We start from the raw sequence: 13,933 nt of genomic DNA, 5'->3' as shown, positions 1-13,933 counted from the left end.
CACATCAAGGACAACCAAGTCCACCGCAAGGACATACTCGTCCACCTCAGGTCCACATCAACGACAAACCTCGTCCACATCAAGGACAACCTCGTCCACATCAAGGACATACGTCATTAATATGACAGACTCCACTGATTTGCTAGTCTCAAAGACTACAATCATCCTCAATACAACTAATGACTGGGACCGATGGATCTACCTCCAAAGGTCAGTCGCGGAACAGCTGTTTGTCTGGGAATACTGCAACCCAGAGCTCTCAGCAGATGAGGTGATGAAACTAGGAGACATACCAGTTGAGCCAACATATAGCGATCATCAATCGGGCGCCACCAAACCATCCGAAATGGATGCAAAAAACCTATCTGACTATACTGCTGACTACAATCAATGGGAGCGCAAAATCACAGAGTACAAAATCCTGCGCAAATCTCTAGCTAGGATAAGTGCAGAGATCTCTCGGACAATCGCACTACAGCACTACTTCCTGATTGAGGATCACAAGGATGCCTACAGCAAACTCGTAGCGCTCAAACGTCAACTAGCACCAACCAGCTCCAATCGCCAAAGGAGTGTTGGTGGCTAGCGCATGGAGAGCTCTGTAACTGCAAACACTAAGTTTCTACTTTAGCGCACTCTTTATAACTTTTCTAAAGGTAATTCTAATTATAGGGGATAAGAAGTTCTAAACTTAAAGGCTTTAGTTAATAAAAAGTCTCTAGAATCCTATCTATACTAACTAAATAATTTAATGTAATAGTGTAAAAGATTATAACCTAAACTAAATTAAACATGTCTTAGGCTTAGACATAGTTAAATAGATAATTAATGTAATATTATTATAAGGCTATTACTAGCAAAAGTAAGTTTTCTAATATAATGTAACAGCGCAGGCAAGACAATAGGTCTAAATGCGGTATAAATCTACTTAAAGGCATATAGGAGTGTGTGGGGACTTAGAGACCTAGGAATACTAATAACACCTATAGGCCTTATACATAGGATATCAGAAAACTACTAAGCTAGCTACAGGGGCAAGGTGCAACTAAATACATAAGGGAATAGGGGTAACTGCAGGGGACTAGGTCAAGTCATAGTCAGGGCCAATACAGGGACCCTTCAGATAGGATCCGAGCGACCCGATATAGAACAATTCGTAGAATCGTTACAAATTAGTCTAGTTACATACTACATTCTAAAAACTCTAACACTATTTTTGCTATTACTAGCAAATGCTAACTAACTTAGAGCATACTTTAATAACATTTTAAATGTTATTATATATAAAGACAAAACTACTATTCTTATTATATAAAAATAAGAACACTTTTTTTTAATATTAGTAAAAAAGAATTTATGTCTTTCTTTACTAAATTAAAACTTTACTGCCTCTACTACTAATTTAGACACCCTTATATAAAGAGACTCTAGAAGATGCTAACTAGCGCTAGCTATAATATAGATGCTGTAGTGTTAGAAGAGATTAAGAAGTTTTACTACTTCTACTAATTATATAACTAGGCCTTATAAAGATTTAAGTTTATAATTAAGAATAACACCTACTTTAACTATAAAGTTATTATTAATATTATATAAATTAATAATAAAAATGTCTTACATGTTATTAATGTAGACACATTATTTTAGGCTACTACATTTCTAAAATCTATGTCTACACAAGATACTTAAGATGCACTATGTAAATGCTAGATTAACACCTATTAAGAACCCTTAGACTATATTATGTATAACTTTAGTATAAACTTTACTTTAAAGGATTTTTAAGCTTATGTAAAGATTATAAGAGCTACATGTAGGCAGATGCCTGTAGAAGCACATTAGGCAGTTAGAAAGGTTAAGCGCGCGCATGCACCTCTTTAACAAGTGTTTAACATCTCAAAGACTAAGCTAAGTAACTATACAGATAATAAGGCTATTCTGTAGATAGCAGTTAAGGCCCTAAACAACATAGCTAGCCTGCACAGTTTAGTACCCACACTGCTAGTTTTTAGAGCATACTTAAAAATTAACCTAAACTTTCTACTATTACTAGACATTATTATATAAGTAAGCGCTATATAAAAAGTAATAAAGATACATTAAAAAGACTATGTAAAAGTAAATATTAATTATGTAATTAACACTTATAATAGCTTTATAACATATAAAGTTCTTAACCTCCCCCTTAGCTTAAAGATTATAGCATAAAAAAAGAAGAAAAGCTAGACTAGCCTATATAAAATTAAGAGTATTAAAAAAAGAAACATTATTATTAAAAAAATAGCCTACTAAACCTCTAATATACGCAGGTTAAACTGTACTATAAAGAAAAAAAAATAACTTACTTATAATAAATAACTTAGATAAACTAATTCCTATATAAAAAGATTCTTTAAAAAAAAGAAAAAAAAACAGCTTTATAAAAATGTTATAAAGGCAAAACTAGAGCTTACTATAGACTAAGCCTCTTAAAATAGCAATGCTGCACTAGTGTAAAAAGAAAATATAGATACTAGAAAAAGTAAAAGGTAAAGAAAACCTACATAAAGTCTAGACTAGGTATTTCTAACTTAAAAGAAAAAAATAATTAGGCTTTATTTATTAAGCTCTATATAGATAGTGTAATTACTATACTTAAAAAACTATTTACAGAATTAGACTATATAAAGATAAACACTTTAATTACTAACAGCACTTTTAAAGTTATGCTATATAACTTAATAAAGTATAAAGGTTAGATTTTTAACTTTTACCTTATATAAAAAGTAAAAGGTAAAACAACTTAACTATATAAGAAATCCTGCCTAGTATTTACTAGCTACTTAGATAAGAAGAGAAAAATCTTTACTTAGCTACTAACTATTTAGAAGATAAGCTAAAGACTACTTTTAGCTATAAAAGCAAGCTTAAAAGCTATATATAAAATGCATTTTAAACTATGTAATATTACATAAGTATACATCTAATTAATAAATAAGCTTATACACACACTATACATAAAGCTACTAAAAGAAATGCGCTAGAGCTTTCTACTAAATACAATACTCTAGGTTATATAACTCTTGTATAGAGCTACTAAATTAGGACTATATTAGTTTAAGATATACTATAACTACTATAAAAAAAAGCTGTGTATGCGTATTTTTTTATATAACTCCTACTTTTTAATTACTAATAAAAGAGAGCACACTTTTAGTATTACTAGCTTATAAATAGATAATACTTTAAGCATTATAATAAAAGATTTTATAGAAAAAAAAATATAAAAAGTAAAGTTTTATATAAAAAGTAAAACTATTTTAGTAGAAAAGCAGCTTATTAAGTTTAATAGTAAAAAAATTAAACTTACATATAACATAGTAGTCTTTACTTAAAAAAGATAAGTAAGCTACTTTTATATAATTAACTTAAAAGACAAAGATGCTGCATAATAATATATTAAGTTATATATAAGAGGGGTATACATTACATCTATATGTTAACTAGAGGTAGTATTTAACTTATTTATTACTATATAAACTATAAACTTTTTATATAATAATATTAACACACTTAATGCATAAATCTAATAGTAGATAGATAATAGTAAGTGTAGTCTTACCTTTTTACTATTATAGCTTAATAGTGTAAAGCTATTTATCTTTATAAATAGATTATTTACTAATAATAAAAACTATATAAAGTAAAGCAACTACTTTAAAATACTAGGCAACATTATACACTAGAATTCTACTAAGTGTAAAAGAGTAACTAAAAGTGTTCTTACTAGTAAACTATATAAAATAGTTAGAAAGTTTAATAATATAATTACTCTTAGTACAACTCTATAGTAAATTATATAAACGCTTAAACTACTACTAATTTTAGTAGTAGTTTACATAAATTTAAAGTTTTTATATAACTACTTTATTAAGCTAAGCACTACTAGTAAAAAGTAACTTATAATTAACATTATGTTACTTTGTAAATTATATAAGAAAAGAGAAATTACTAAAATAAAGTAAAATAATAGTAAAAATAACTTAGTAGATACATGTATAAAAAAACACTTAATTAAGCTTTTTAATTATTAGTCTTAACTAACTGCCTCTCTGTCTAGATAGAAGCATCTATAGACTAGCTAGATTCTGTGCATACAGATGCTCTAGACTAACTAGACTAATAACACTTTTATATAAGGCCTATCTCTTTTATTTTTTTTTATTATACACACTTATTTTTCTTATTATAAGATTAGAAAAGAAAAATATGTAAAAAAGATAGTCTATTTATCTAGTATACAGAAAAAGAAAAGGTACTACTTTTCCCCCCCCTCTCTAGAACACACCACCCCTTACGTGTAGTAGTCACAATGCAGACTATAGCTCTACTATACGCATAAAGTGTAGGCATTAGCCTAGAAGTTAGCTAGCATATAACACTTAATAAAAAAAAAAGCACTAGTAGTGCTACTATAACAACAAGCACATAGAATTACTAGGACCTAACTGTAACTTTAGACTAAAACTGCATAGAAGTACCTCTTATAACACATAACCTTTGCTGCCTACAGCTGCAGATTAGTGCTAGTAGGCAAGATAATATTAATATTATAAAATAATAAAGCTGCTACATGCTACTTTTTAGCCTATTAATAATTAGCATTTTATATAAGAAGAAAGTAAAAAAGCTAAAAAGATTTATATATTTATGCTAAAACACTAAATAAACTACTAATTAGCAGCAGAACTAGTTAAAAATGTAATGCAGATGCGCCCTAGGCTGCTAGACTGCATAAGGATGTTAAAGAGGCCCGCACTAACAGCGCTAGTAGTAGAGGAGGAAGGCTAGAGAGATATCTCTCTGTGTCTGTGTGTGTGTGTGTGTGTGTGTGTGTGTGTAGGTGCAGGTAGGAGTATCTATTACTATTAGCACTATACAAAAAGAAAAAAAAGCTAAGAAATTATATAGTAAGTGTTGAATAGGCTCCGACAGCTAGCTGCTTATAGTATAAGCACTTAAGTAGCAAGAGTAAGAGTGGTGTACAGTGTGCACAGCGTACAAGGTAGGTAAAGTAAGGGCAACATGTTTCTAGTTCTATTACTCTTATCTTTCCTCTGTACAGAGGAAAAGGGGGATATTTAGATGTTTACACACAGAGGTTTACACACAAGCATTATATAACATAGATACATAATCCTGCTTATGCGCAATTATTTATATCTAGGCTGCAACGCTGCTGCTGTGTATAGACACTAGCAACTTTTTTTTTTGTCTAAAGAGTTACCTTCTATACACATTACCTCTCTTCTGTCTATGTAAGTCTATTTAATTACATTCTGCCTTTACTTTACTTTATTTATTAGGACTTACCTTAGTAATGCTGTACATTAAGATAGGCTAGTTACACTATATAAATAGCTTTATAAATAGTGTAAAGTGTTTTAAGCTATTATTATCTAGCCTTTATGCGCTTGCTTTATAAGTAATTTAGCAGTGTATAAACTGTTTTATGTAGGGTTTTATGCTAGAATAGTGTAGGATCTTTGTGTAGGCAGGTGTGTAGAGAGGTGTATATAATAAGGTCTTTTTTTTTTTTTTACTTTCTTTTCTTTATCCTTTACTCTCTAAGCCCTACTGTACTATTCCCTAGCTCTTTTCTCTTTTTGTACAGTGCTAATAGTGACAGATACTCCCGCCTGCACACACACACACACACACACATAGAGAGAGAGAGAGAGAGAGAGATGTCTCTCTAGCCTTCCTTCTCTACCTCTAGCGCCATTAGTGCGGGCGTCTTTAACGTCCTTATGCAGTCTAGCAGCCTAGGGCACATCTATGTTACCCTTTTAACTAGTTCTGCTGCTAATTAGTAGTTTATTTAGTATCTTAGTATAAACATATAAATCTTTTAGCTCTTCTACTTTCTTTTTATATAAAATGCTAATTATAGATAGGCTAAGAAGCAGCATATAGTAGCTTTACTATTTTATAATATTAATGTTATCTTACTTACTAGCACTAATCTACAGCTATAGGCAGCAAAGGTTATGTGTTATAAGAGGTACTTTTATGCAGTTTTAGTCTAGAGTTGCAGTTAAGTCTTAGTAACTTTATGTGCTTATTATTATAGCAGCACTACTAGTGCCTCTTTTTTTATTAAGTGTTATATGTTAGCTAACTTCTAGGCTAATGCCTGCGCTTTATGCGTATAGCAGAGCTGTGGTCTGCATTGTGACTACTATATATAAGAGGTAGTAGCTTTTTCTTTTCCTATATACTAAATAAATAGACTGTCTTTTTTATATATCCTTCTTTTCTAATCTTATAATAAAAAAAATAAGTGCGTATAAATAAAAAAAATAAAAAAGATAAGCCTTATATAAAAGTGTTATTAGTTTAGTTAGTCTAGAGCATCTTTATGCACAAGGTCTAGCTAGTCTACAGATGCTTCTATCTAAACAAAGAGGCAGTTAGTTAGAACTAATAATTAAAAAGCCTAGTTTAGTGTTTTTTTTATATATACATTTACTAAGTTATTTTTACTATTAATCTACTTTATTTTAGTAATTTCCCTTTTCTTATATAATTTATAGAGTAATATAATGTTAATTATAAGTTACTTTTTACTAGTAGTGCCTAGCTTAATAAAGTAATTATATAAAGACCTTAAATTTATACAAATTACTACTAAGATTAGTAGTAGTTTAAGCATTTATATAATTTACTATAGAGTTGTACTAAGTGTAATTATATTATTAAACTTTCTAACTATTCTATATAGTTTACTAGTAAGAACACTTCTAGTTACTCTTTTACACTTAGTAGAATTCTAGTGTATAATGTTGCCTAGTATTTTAAAGTAGTTACTTTACTTTATATAGTTTTTATTACCTAATATAATTAAAAATTCTAGCTATAAGCTAAAGTTTTTATTATTAGTAAATAATTTATTTATAAAGATAAACAGCTTTACACTATTAAGCTATAATAGTAGAAAGGTAAGACTACACTTACTGTTGTCTATCTACTATTAGATTTATGTGTTAAGTGTGTTAATGTTATTATGCAAAAGGTCTATAGTTTGTGTAGTAATAAAAAGGTTAAATGCTGCCTCTAGTTAACACATAGATATAATATATACCTCTCTTACATGTTACTTAACATATTATTGTGCAGCATCTTTATCTTTTAAGTTAATTATATAAAAGTAGCTTACTTATCTCTTCTAAGTAAAAACTACTATGTTATGTGTAAGTTTAATTCTTCTACTATTAAACTTAATAGGCTGCTTCTTTACTAGAATAGTTTTACTCTTTATATAGAACTTTACTTTTTACAGTTTTTTTTTTTTTTTTTGCGCAAAATCTTTTATTATAATGCTTAAGGTGTTATATAAATGCTTCTAGTTATTTCTAGAGCCTATGTTGTGCATATAGTGCATATTTACCTAACCTTCTAGAATGTCTAGAAAAATGTTTATATACTAAGTTTCTTAGATATCTAGCTGTTAACATAAATTAATAAAGATTTTTATTTTATTTATAAGGATGTTATATAGTTAACTTATATAGTTATTATTTTTTTTTATACTTTTTAGAATTATATAATCTTGTCTGCTAAAAGTTTTTTTTTAGTAGTTTCCCTCTAGGGTAGAAGTTTATACAGGTTGTAATGTAGTATAGATTGTGCAGGTGGTATTAGTAGTGCATACACTACTGCAGGCGGTGGTGTGTACAATTAAGGGTGTAGAGCAGGCGTTAGGTAAAGTGGCATGTATTGTTTGTATAGTAATTAGTGTAGTGCTAGCTAAGGTGTAGAAGTAGGTAATGCTAGTATGTTTAGTGTTAATAGCAGCATTATGTTTAGTCTGCTTCTATGCAGAGCCTTATATAGTAATAAAGGTTACGTATAAAGCCTTTCTAGTATAATTACTTTCTCTTATGCTATATTATACAGCTTCTAGGCTTAAGTACCTTTAGTGCCTAGCTATAGTGTAATTCCCTTGTCCTTTAGCACTTATATAAGCTTTTTTTTAAACATGCAGCTAAGTGCTAAGAAGTCTTATAGTGTCTATTTTTTAAAATTCTTTATATACATACTTAAAAAAGTAGCGCCCTTCTAAGTTATTATATGTAGATTAGTAATTATATAACTTATATATAATTAAGTCTATAAGCTTATTAGAGCTTTTAACATGTTAATCTTGTTATTCTAGTACTCTAGGCTAGTCTTATTCTGTAGTGTTGCCTCTAATATTCTTATGTCCTTTATAAGTTATTTATATAATAGGAATTATTCTTTATTCTTTTTATTATTACATAGAGTTGTTAGTTGCTAATAGAATTTTATTATAATAGTATAGTTAATTGCTTTTCTAGTAGATTACGCAGGTACTGCTGTTGTCTAGCTGCTAGGTTATACAGCTTTAATAGCTTTAGTGTGCGCCTTACACTATCTCCTCTTTACTTTGTACAGTAGCAGAGCTTGCTATATAATGTAAAAGATTAATGTGCTATTATCTAGCTACTAGGTTATGCAGCTTTAGTAGCTTTAGTGTGCGTCTTACACTATCTCTTTCTTACTTTATACAGTAGCAGAGCTTACTATATAATGCAAAAGATTAATCTGCTATCTTAAAAAATAAGTAACTAAATAAAGTACTTTATAAAGTGTAAGTGCTTTACTGTTACTCTTTCTAAGAGATAAGTAACAAAACAAAGTACTTTATAAAGCGTAAGTACTTTATTATTACTTTTACTAATTTATAGTTAATTAAATTAACTACTAATTAGTGTTAAATAGGCTCTAACAGCTAGCTGCTTATAGTATAAGCACTTAAGTAGTAAGAGTAAGAGTAGTGTACAGTGTGCACAGTGTACAAAGTAAGTAAAGTAAGAGTAACATGTTTCTAGTTCTATTGCTCTTGTCTTTCTTCTATACAGAGGAAAAAGGGGGATATCTAGATGTTTGTGCACAGAGGTTCGCGCACAAGCATCATGTGACATAGATACGTGATCCTGCTCGTGCGCGATCGTTTGTATCCAGGCCGCGACGCTGCTGCTGCGTACAGACAGTAAGGCTTAAAAAGTAAAGGATAAAGAAAAAAAGGTAAAGAAAAAAAAAGACCTTATTATATACACCTCCTTATGCACCTGCCTACGCAAAGATCCTACACTATTTTAGCATAAAACTCTACATAAAACAGCTTATACACTACTAAATTACTTATAAAGTAAGTGTATAAAAGCTAGATAATAATAGCCTAAAATACTTTACACTATTTATAAAGCTATTTACATAGTGTAACTAGCTTATCTTAATATATAGCATTACTAAGGCAAGTTCTAATAAATAAGGTAAAGTATAGGCAAAATGTAACTAAATAGACCTACACAGATAAAAAAGAAGTAGCTTATATAAAAAGCAACTTTTTAGATAAAAATAAAAAGTTGCTAGTGTCTGTACACAGCAGCAGTGTTGTAGCCTAGATATAAGTAATTGCGCATAAGCAGGATTACATATCTATGTTATATAATGCTTGTGTGTAAACCTCTGTGCGCAAACATTTAAATATCCCCCTTTTCCTTTATATAAAGAAAATACAAGAGTAATAAAACTAGAAACATGTTGCCCTTACCTTACCTACCTTATACGCTGTGCACACTGTACACCACTCTTACTCTTGCTACTTAAGTGCTTATACTATAAGCAGCTAGCTGTTAGAGCCTATTTAACACTTATAATAAAAAGTTGCTTACTATTAATAAAAGTTTAGTATATTAGTAGCATTACTTTTAAAGTCTACTATTTAAACTTTTTATAAACTATAATAATCTTTACTAGTTTATAAAAACTAAAACTTTAAACTACTAGCAGGTGTAAGCTTATAAAAGAATAATAAAATATAATTTTATTATTACACACTATCTAGAAAAGTTAAACTTAGCAGATAGACTCTTAAGAAGATCTAACTATATTAAGAAGTTACAACAGCCTTTTTAAAAAAAGAATGTAATGTATGTAATAAACATGCGCAACCTTTTAAATTAATAAGATTATAAGAAGGAATTAATAGTTATAGCTATTACATGTTCTTAAGATTTTTTAGGCTTAGCTAGAAACTGCTCTAAAAAAAAACAAGGGCTAAAACAGCTGGATTCTAAAAAAGCTATAGGCAAAGAACTAAAAAAAGATAATAATAAAGACCTTATATTAGGTATTAAAGAAGACTATAATAAAAAAGACTTATTAAACACTAAAGGTAAAGTAAAAAATAAAAAAAACTTTAATAAAAACACTTATTTTTAGAATAGGCTAAAACAACATGCTATAGCTAATTATTGTATATTTTATACTATATATACCTCTAATTATTATCTCTTAAGATTATTTCCCTCTGCTCTCTATATAGTAGCCTAGAGCAAACCACGATAGGCTAACATCCTCTAGTCCCCCAAGGGCTAGCTCTTGGACTGTACACCTAATTAACTGCCCCTTCCTCTTTACCGCGCCCGGTTATTCCCCTTCGGCCCGCGTACAGAACCTCGCATCCTTACTAGCACGTGACCAGTGAGTAGAAATCGTAACCCTAGGCAGCAGTAGGCTAAAGGATTGTTGATGGCTAGCGTATAGAGAGCTCCGTAACTGCAAACATAAAAATATATAGTAGTTATATAACTAACTAAAGTATTTTCTCTTTTATTACTTTTATATAGTGTAAATAATTTATATATATATACACAGTACACGCACTACTCTAATCTGCACAACTGTACAATAGACATCACGTGACCTAATCACGTGGTGGTTGTATAGTGCCTGTGTGGACCTTGGCAGGAGAGATTCTAATACATAATCTCCCCCACCCACCTGATTACAGAATCATACGCAAGGCTCGCTCACCCCGAGCCTGACTGTACAAGGAAGTTCATTCAACAACTACTATATTTTTCATAGTAAATAGAAAGAAAATATAAATTATTTAAATATATTAACCTTTAACTAATATTTATAATAAATAAAAGGAAAAAGAAGTAGATTTTATAAAAAAAATTATAGAAAGTAGTAAAATAGTCTATTATTTTTTTAAAAAAGAAAGAAAGAAAATTTTTATATTTAAACTTTTAAACATTTCTTTAATACTAAACTCTAATGCTTTATATATTTTAATATTTTTATAACTATTTCCAGCTATGTTAACTTATATCTTATAATTACTAGTGTAACTTACTTACTAATTTCTATAAGTTTTAAAAACTTAATTCTAATAGCTAGCTTAATAAAGTAAGCTTAAAATTATTAAAGTCTACTTTTATTATCTACTATATTACACTAGTTCTAATAAATAGATACTAAAATGCTATATACTTGTAAGATATAGCTTATATAAAATATAATTTTTTTTCTATTCTTACTATATTAATTTACGCTTTATTAGATTTGTGTATTAGTAGTTAATATGTAGTAAGTTAAATTTTAATTTTCGCTATATTGTATAACAAGCTAACTAGAACCTACCTTTAAACATTAAGTACTAAATAATAGATAACAGCCTTATGTAAGAAAGCTATTACTACTTATCTAGTTAATACTTAGTAGTAACAACATACTAGAGAGTAGCTAAGTAAATATACCTTCTATAGTAAAAAGATTTCTATATTATTTCTTTAAAGCTATCTTGTGTCTACGTGCTTGAGGACCATTGCTAGTAGCGTACCTAACTTGAATGCATTTCTATATCTCAAATCTCGATTACCTTCTCCCGCCACCGCTCCCTCCGCCCTCCCCGAGCCATGGCTGCATTAATCAGGGTTCCCTTTTGTTCCCTCCCACCAAATCCCTTCCCCCACACTGTTACCTTAGCCACTTCAACCGCCAACCTCAGAACACCCAGCCATCCCGTCTCCCCCGTCACGACCCTATCATACAACTGCTGTGTAAGGTCCCAACACACCTGTTCTTTCCCCCTTCCTTTATGAATATGCCCAAAGACACACAGCTGAGGCTGCACCCTCTCCAGCTCCCTATTCAAGAATCCGCAGCCCCACCAGGACAAGTCCAGGTGACCCTTAGGTGGTCCATGTGTGAGCAAGATATCAGTTCCTTCCGGGACCCTTCCCGTCCATACATCGCTCTTGCGGAGGTACTGAAATCCCCAGTTTCCGAGTTTAGGCGTAAGCGGACATCCAAACACATTGATTTCTCGACCATGAATGTCGAGAGTAACAGATGTGTCGTTGAGGTAGACGACAGAGCCCCAGTCCAGATTCTTGGCCGTGGCGCCATGGCTGTCGAATACACGGGCAGGTACTCGTTTCACGAATTCTTCATCGAGGAGTACGTCGTGGTTTCCTCCAATCGCGATCTTATGCGTGTGCGGAAGGGAGTTGAGCCATGTGATCTGCGCTTGCAATTCTTCAAATGAGCCGGAATTCGTCATATCCCCGGCGTGCAGCAGGATATCTCCGGGAGGGACATCAGTCAACGTCGTGTTGTGAGTGTCCGATATGCAGACGATTCTGATCGGAGGATGAATTAATGAAGGTGACGTCGGCGCGACCCGAGACTGGGCAATGCTGTAGATATATTTGGCGATGAAAGCGCTTGGAAGTCCAATAAAACGTTCCCAGGTAGTCGGTGGAGGAGGGAAGAATATATTCCTGCCCTTGGATGAATTCGCAGCGGCAGGTGTTGTCATCATACTGCACCAGTGAGCTCGTAGCGTGGGCTGTGGGTCCCGCCGAAGGTGGATGAGGTCTTCTTATGATTTGTGTCGAAATAAAGAGTGACGCGGCTAGATGTTGGGAGCCTAGCCTTCTCGTGACGTGCTTACTGCTCTGTCGTAATTTTAGCCACGCTTGACAGCTGAACTCGAGAATCTTGCAGGCAGCAGTTTCTGTAAACCTCAGAATATTTTAGTAGTATGTAAAATCACAAGTTAATAAATAGGCACCACCGCATTTATAATTATACGTCTCATTTCTATATTTAAGGTGTCACGTCCAAAGTAGACGTGTTCAAACCGAAAGAGGCGACGAAGCGATCACGTGAGTTACAATTCACATCCTCCTAGATAGGTAGTTAGTTATAGAACTTAAAGCCTTCCTTGAACTCTACAAGACGCGCAATGCAGCTAAATTTCTTTAGGATGTACGTAGACCTTAGCGCTTCGCTATCGTACTCTAGGAGCCGAGGCTGTTGCCTGGCCTTGAAATTAAAATCTCGGAAACCCATCAATGTTTCAACCTCTACTAAACCAACTATTGTTACCACCTATCATCTGACATTTTTTGCCACGCTTTGCGAATCCATCGACGTGTTTGTTGAAAAGGTCATGCATACACCGGGTACACACCATGCGAGCCTCTAGGCGGTCTACCAACTGCAGAGCAAGACTGTTAGCTTTTTCGAGGGATGTGCAACGCAGCAGAGAATTTTCAAGCTGGAGAACTTGTCCATGCCGTTCCAATTCGAATAAACATGAACTCGGTGGTATCACACGAGTTCTAATATTCAAGAAAGTGGCAACTACGCTGAATCCATTTCCCCACCCGTCCCGCCGTGCATCCCTTTGATTATGTTTACGCCGATTTCGGGATATCCACTAAGCATGTGTATAATCCTACTGCAAGCCGAAGGGCTCTGGAATGGGCTGCCCAATCAACTCTCGGCTTAGCATCTCATCATGCTATATAAAACATAAAGCTCTTCGAACCCCCAGACTATAATACATTTATTCTTTTATACCTTTGCAAAGCCGCACCTTCAATTTCTCGCCTGGTAACCAGTAGTCCTAGATTTAAGACACTAGATTCAAAGGCCGGTTAAGCTCATAAGAGTAGGATGAAATAATGTAGAGAAATCCACGACCATGCTTACCCTACTGAAACCGTGGCAACCTTGCCGACTAAGATTCTAGATATTGGGGGGGGGGCCAGGAGGTAAACGTTTT

General features: G+C 32.2%; 1 protein-coding gene across 1 annotated transcript; it reads right to left on the bottom strand.

Moving 5' to 3' along the window:
• Positions 1 to 11,554: 11,554 nt before the first annotated feature.
• BDR25DRAFT_344342 (Metallo-dependent phosphatase) lies at positions 11,555 to 12,738 on the bottom strand (the record flags this gene model as incomplete). Its single annotated transcript, XM_033693929.1, has 3 exons — positions 11,738 to 12,738; positions 11,592 to 11,601; positions 11,555 to 11,562 (listed from the first exon to the last, which is right to left on the bottom strand). Exons 1-3 carry the CDS (start codon positions 12,680 to 12,682, stop codon positions 11,555 to 11,557), a joined length of 963 nt encoding a protein of 320 aa, XP_033545192.1. The 5' UTR covers positions 12,683 to 12,738.
• Between the last annotated feature and the right edge of the window lie 1,195 nt (positions 12,739 to 13,933).

This window comes from Lindgomyces ingoldianus, assembly GCF_010093535.1.
Source record: "Lindgomyces ingoldianus strain ATCC 200398 unplaced genomic scaffold BDR25scaffold_25, whole genome shotgun sequence".
Classification (NCBI taxonomy): Eukaryota; Fungi; Ascomycota; class Dothideomycetes; order Pleosporales; family Lindgomycetaceae; genus Lindgomyces; species Lindgomyces ingoldianus.
The sequence above is the reverse complement of the archived record's forward strand: the minus strand, read 5'-3'. Positions and strand labels throughout refer to the sequence as shown.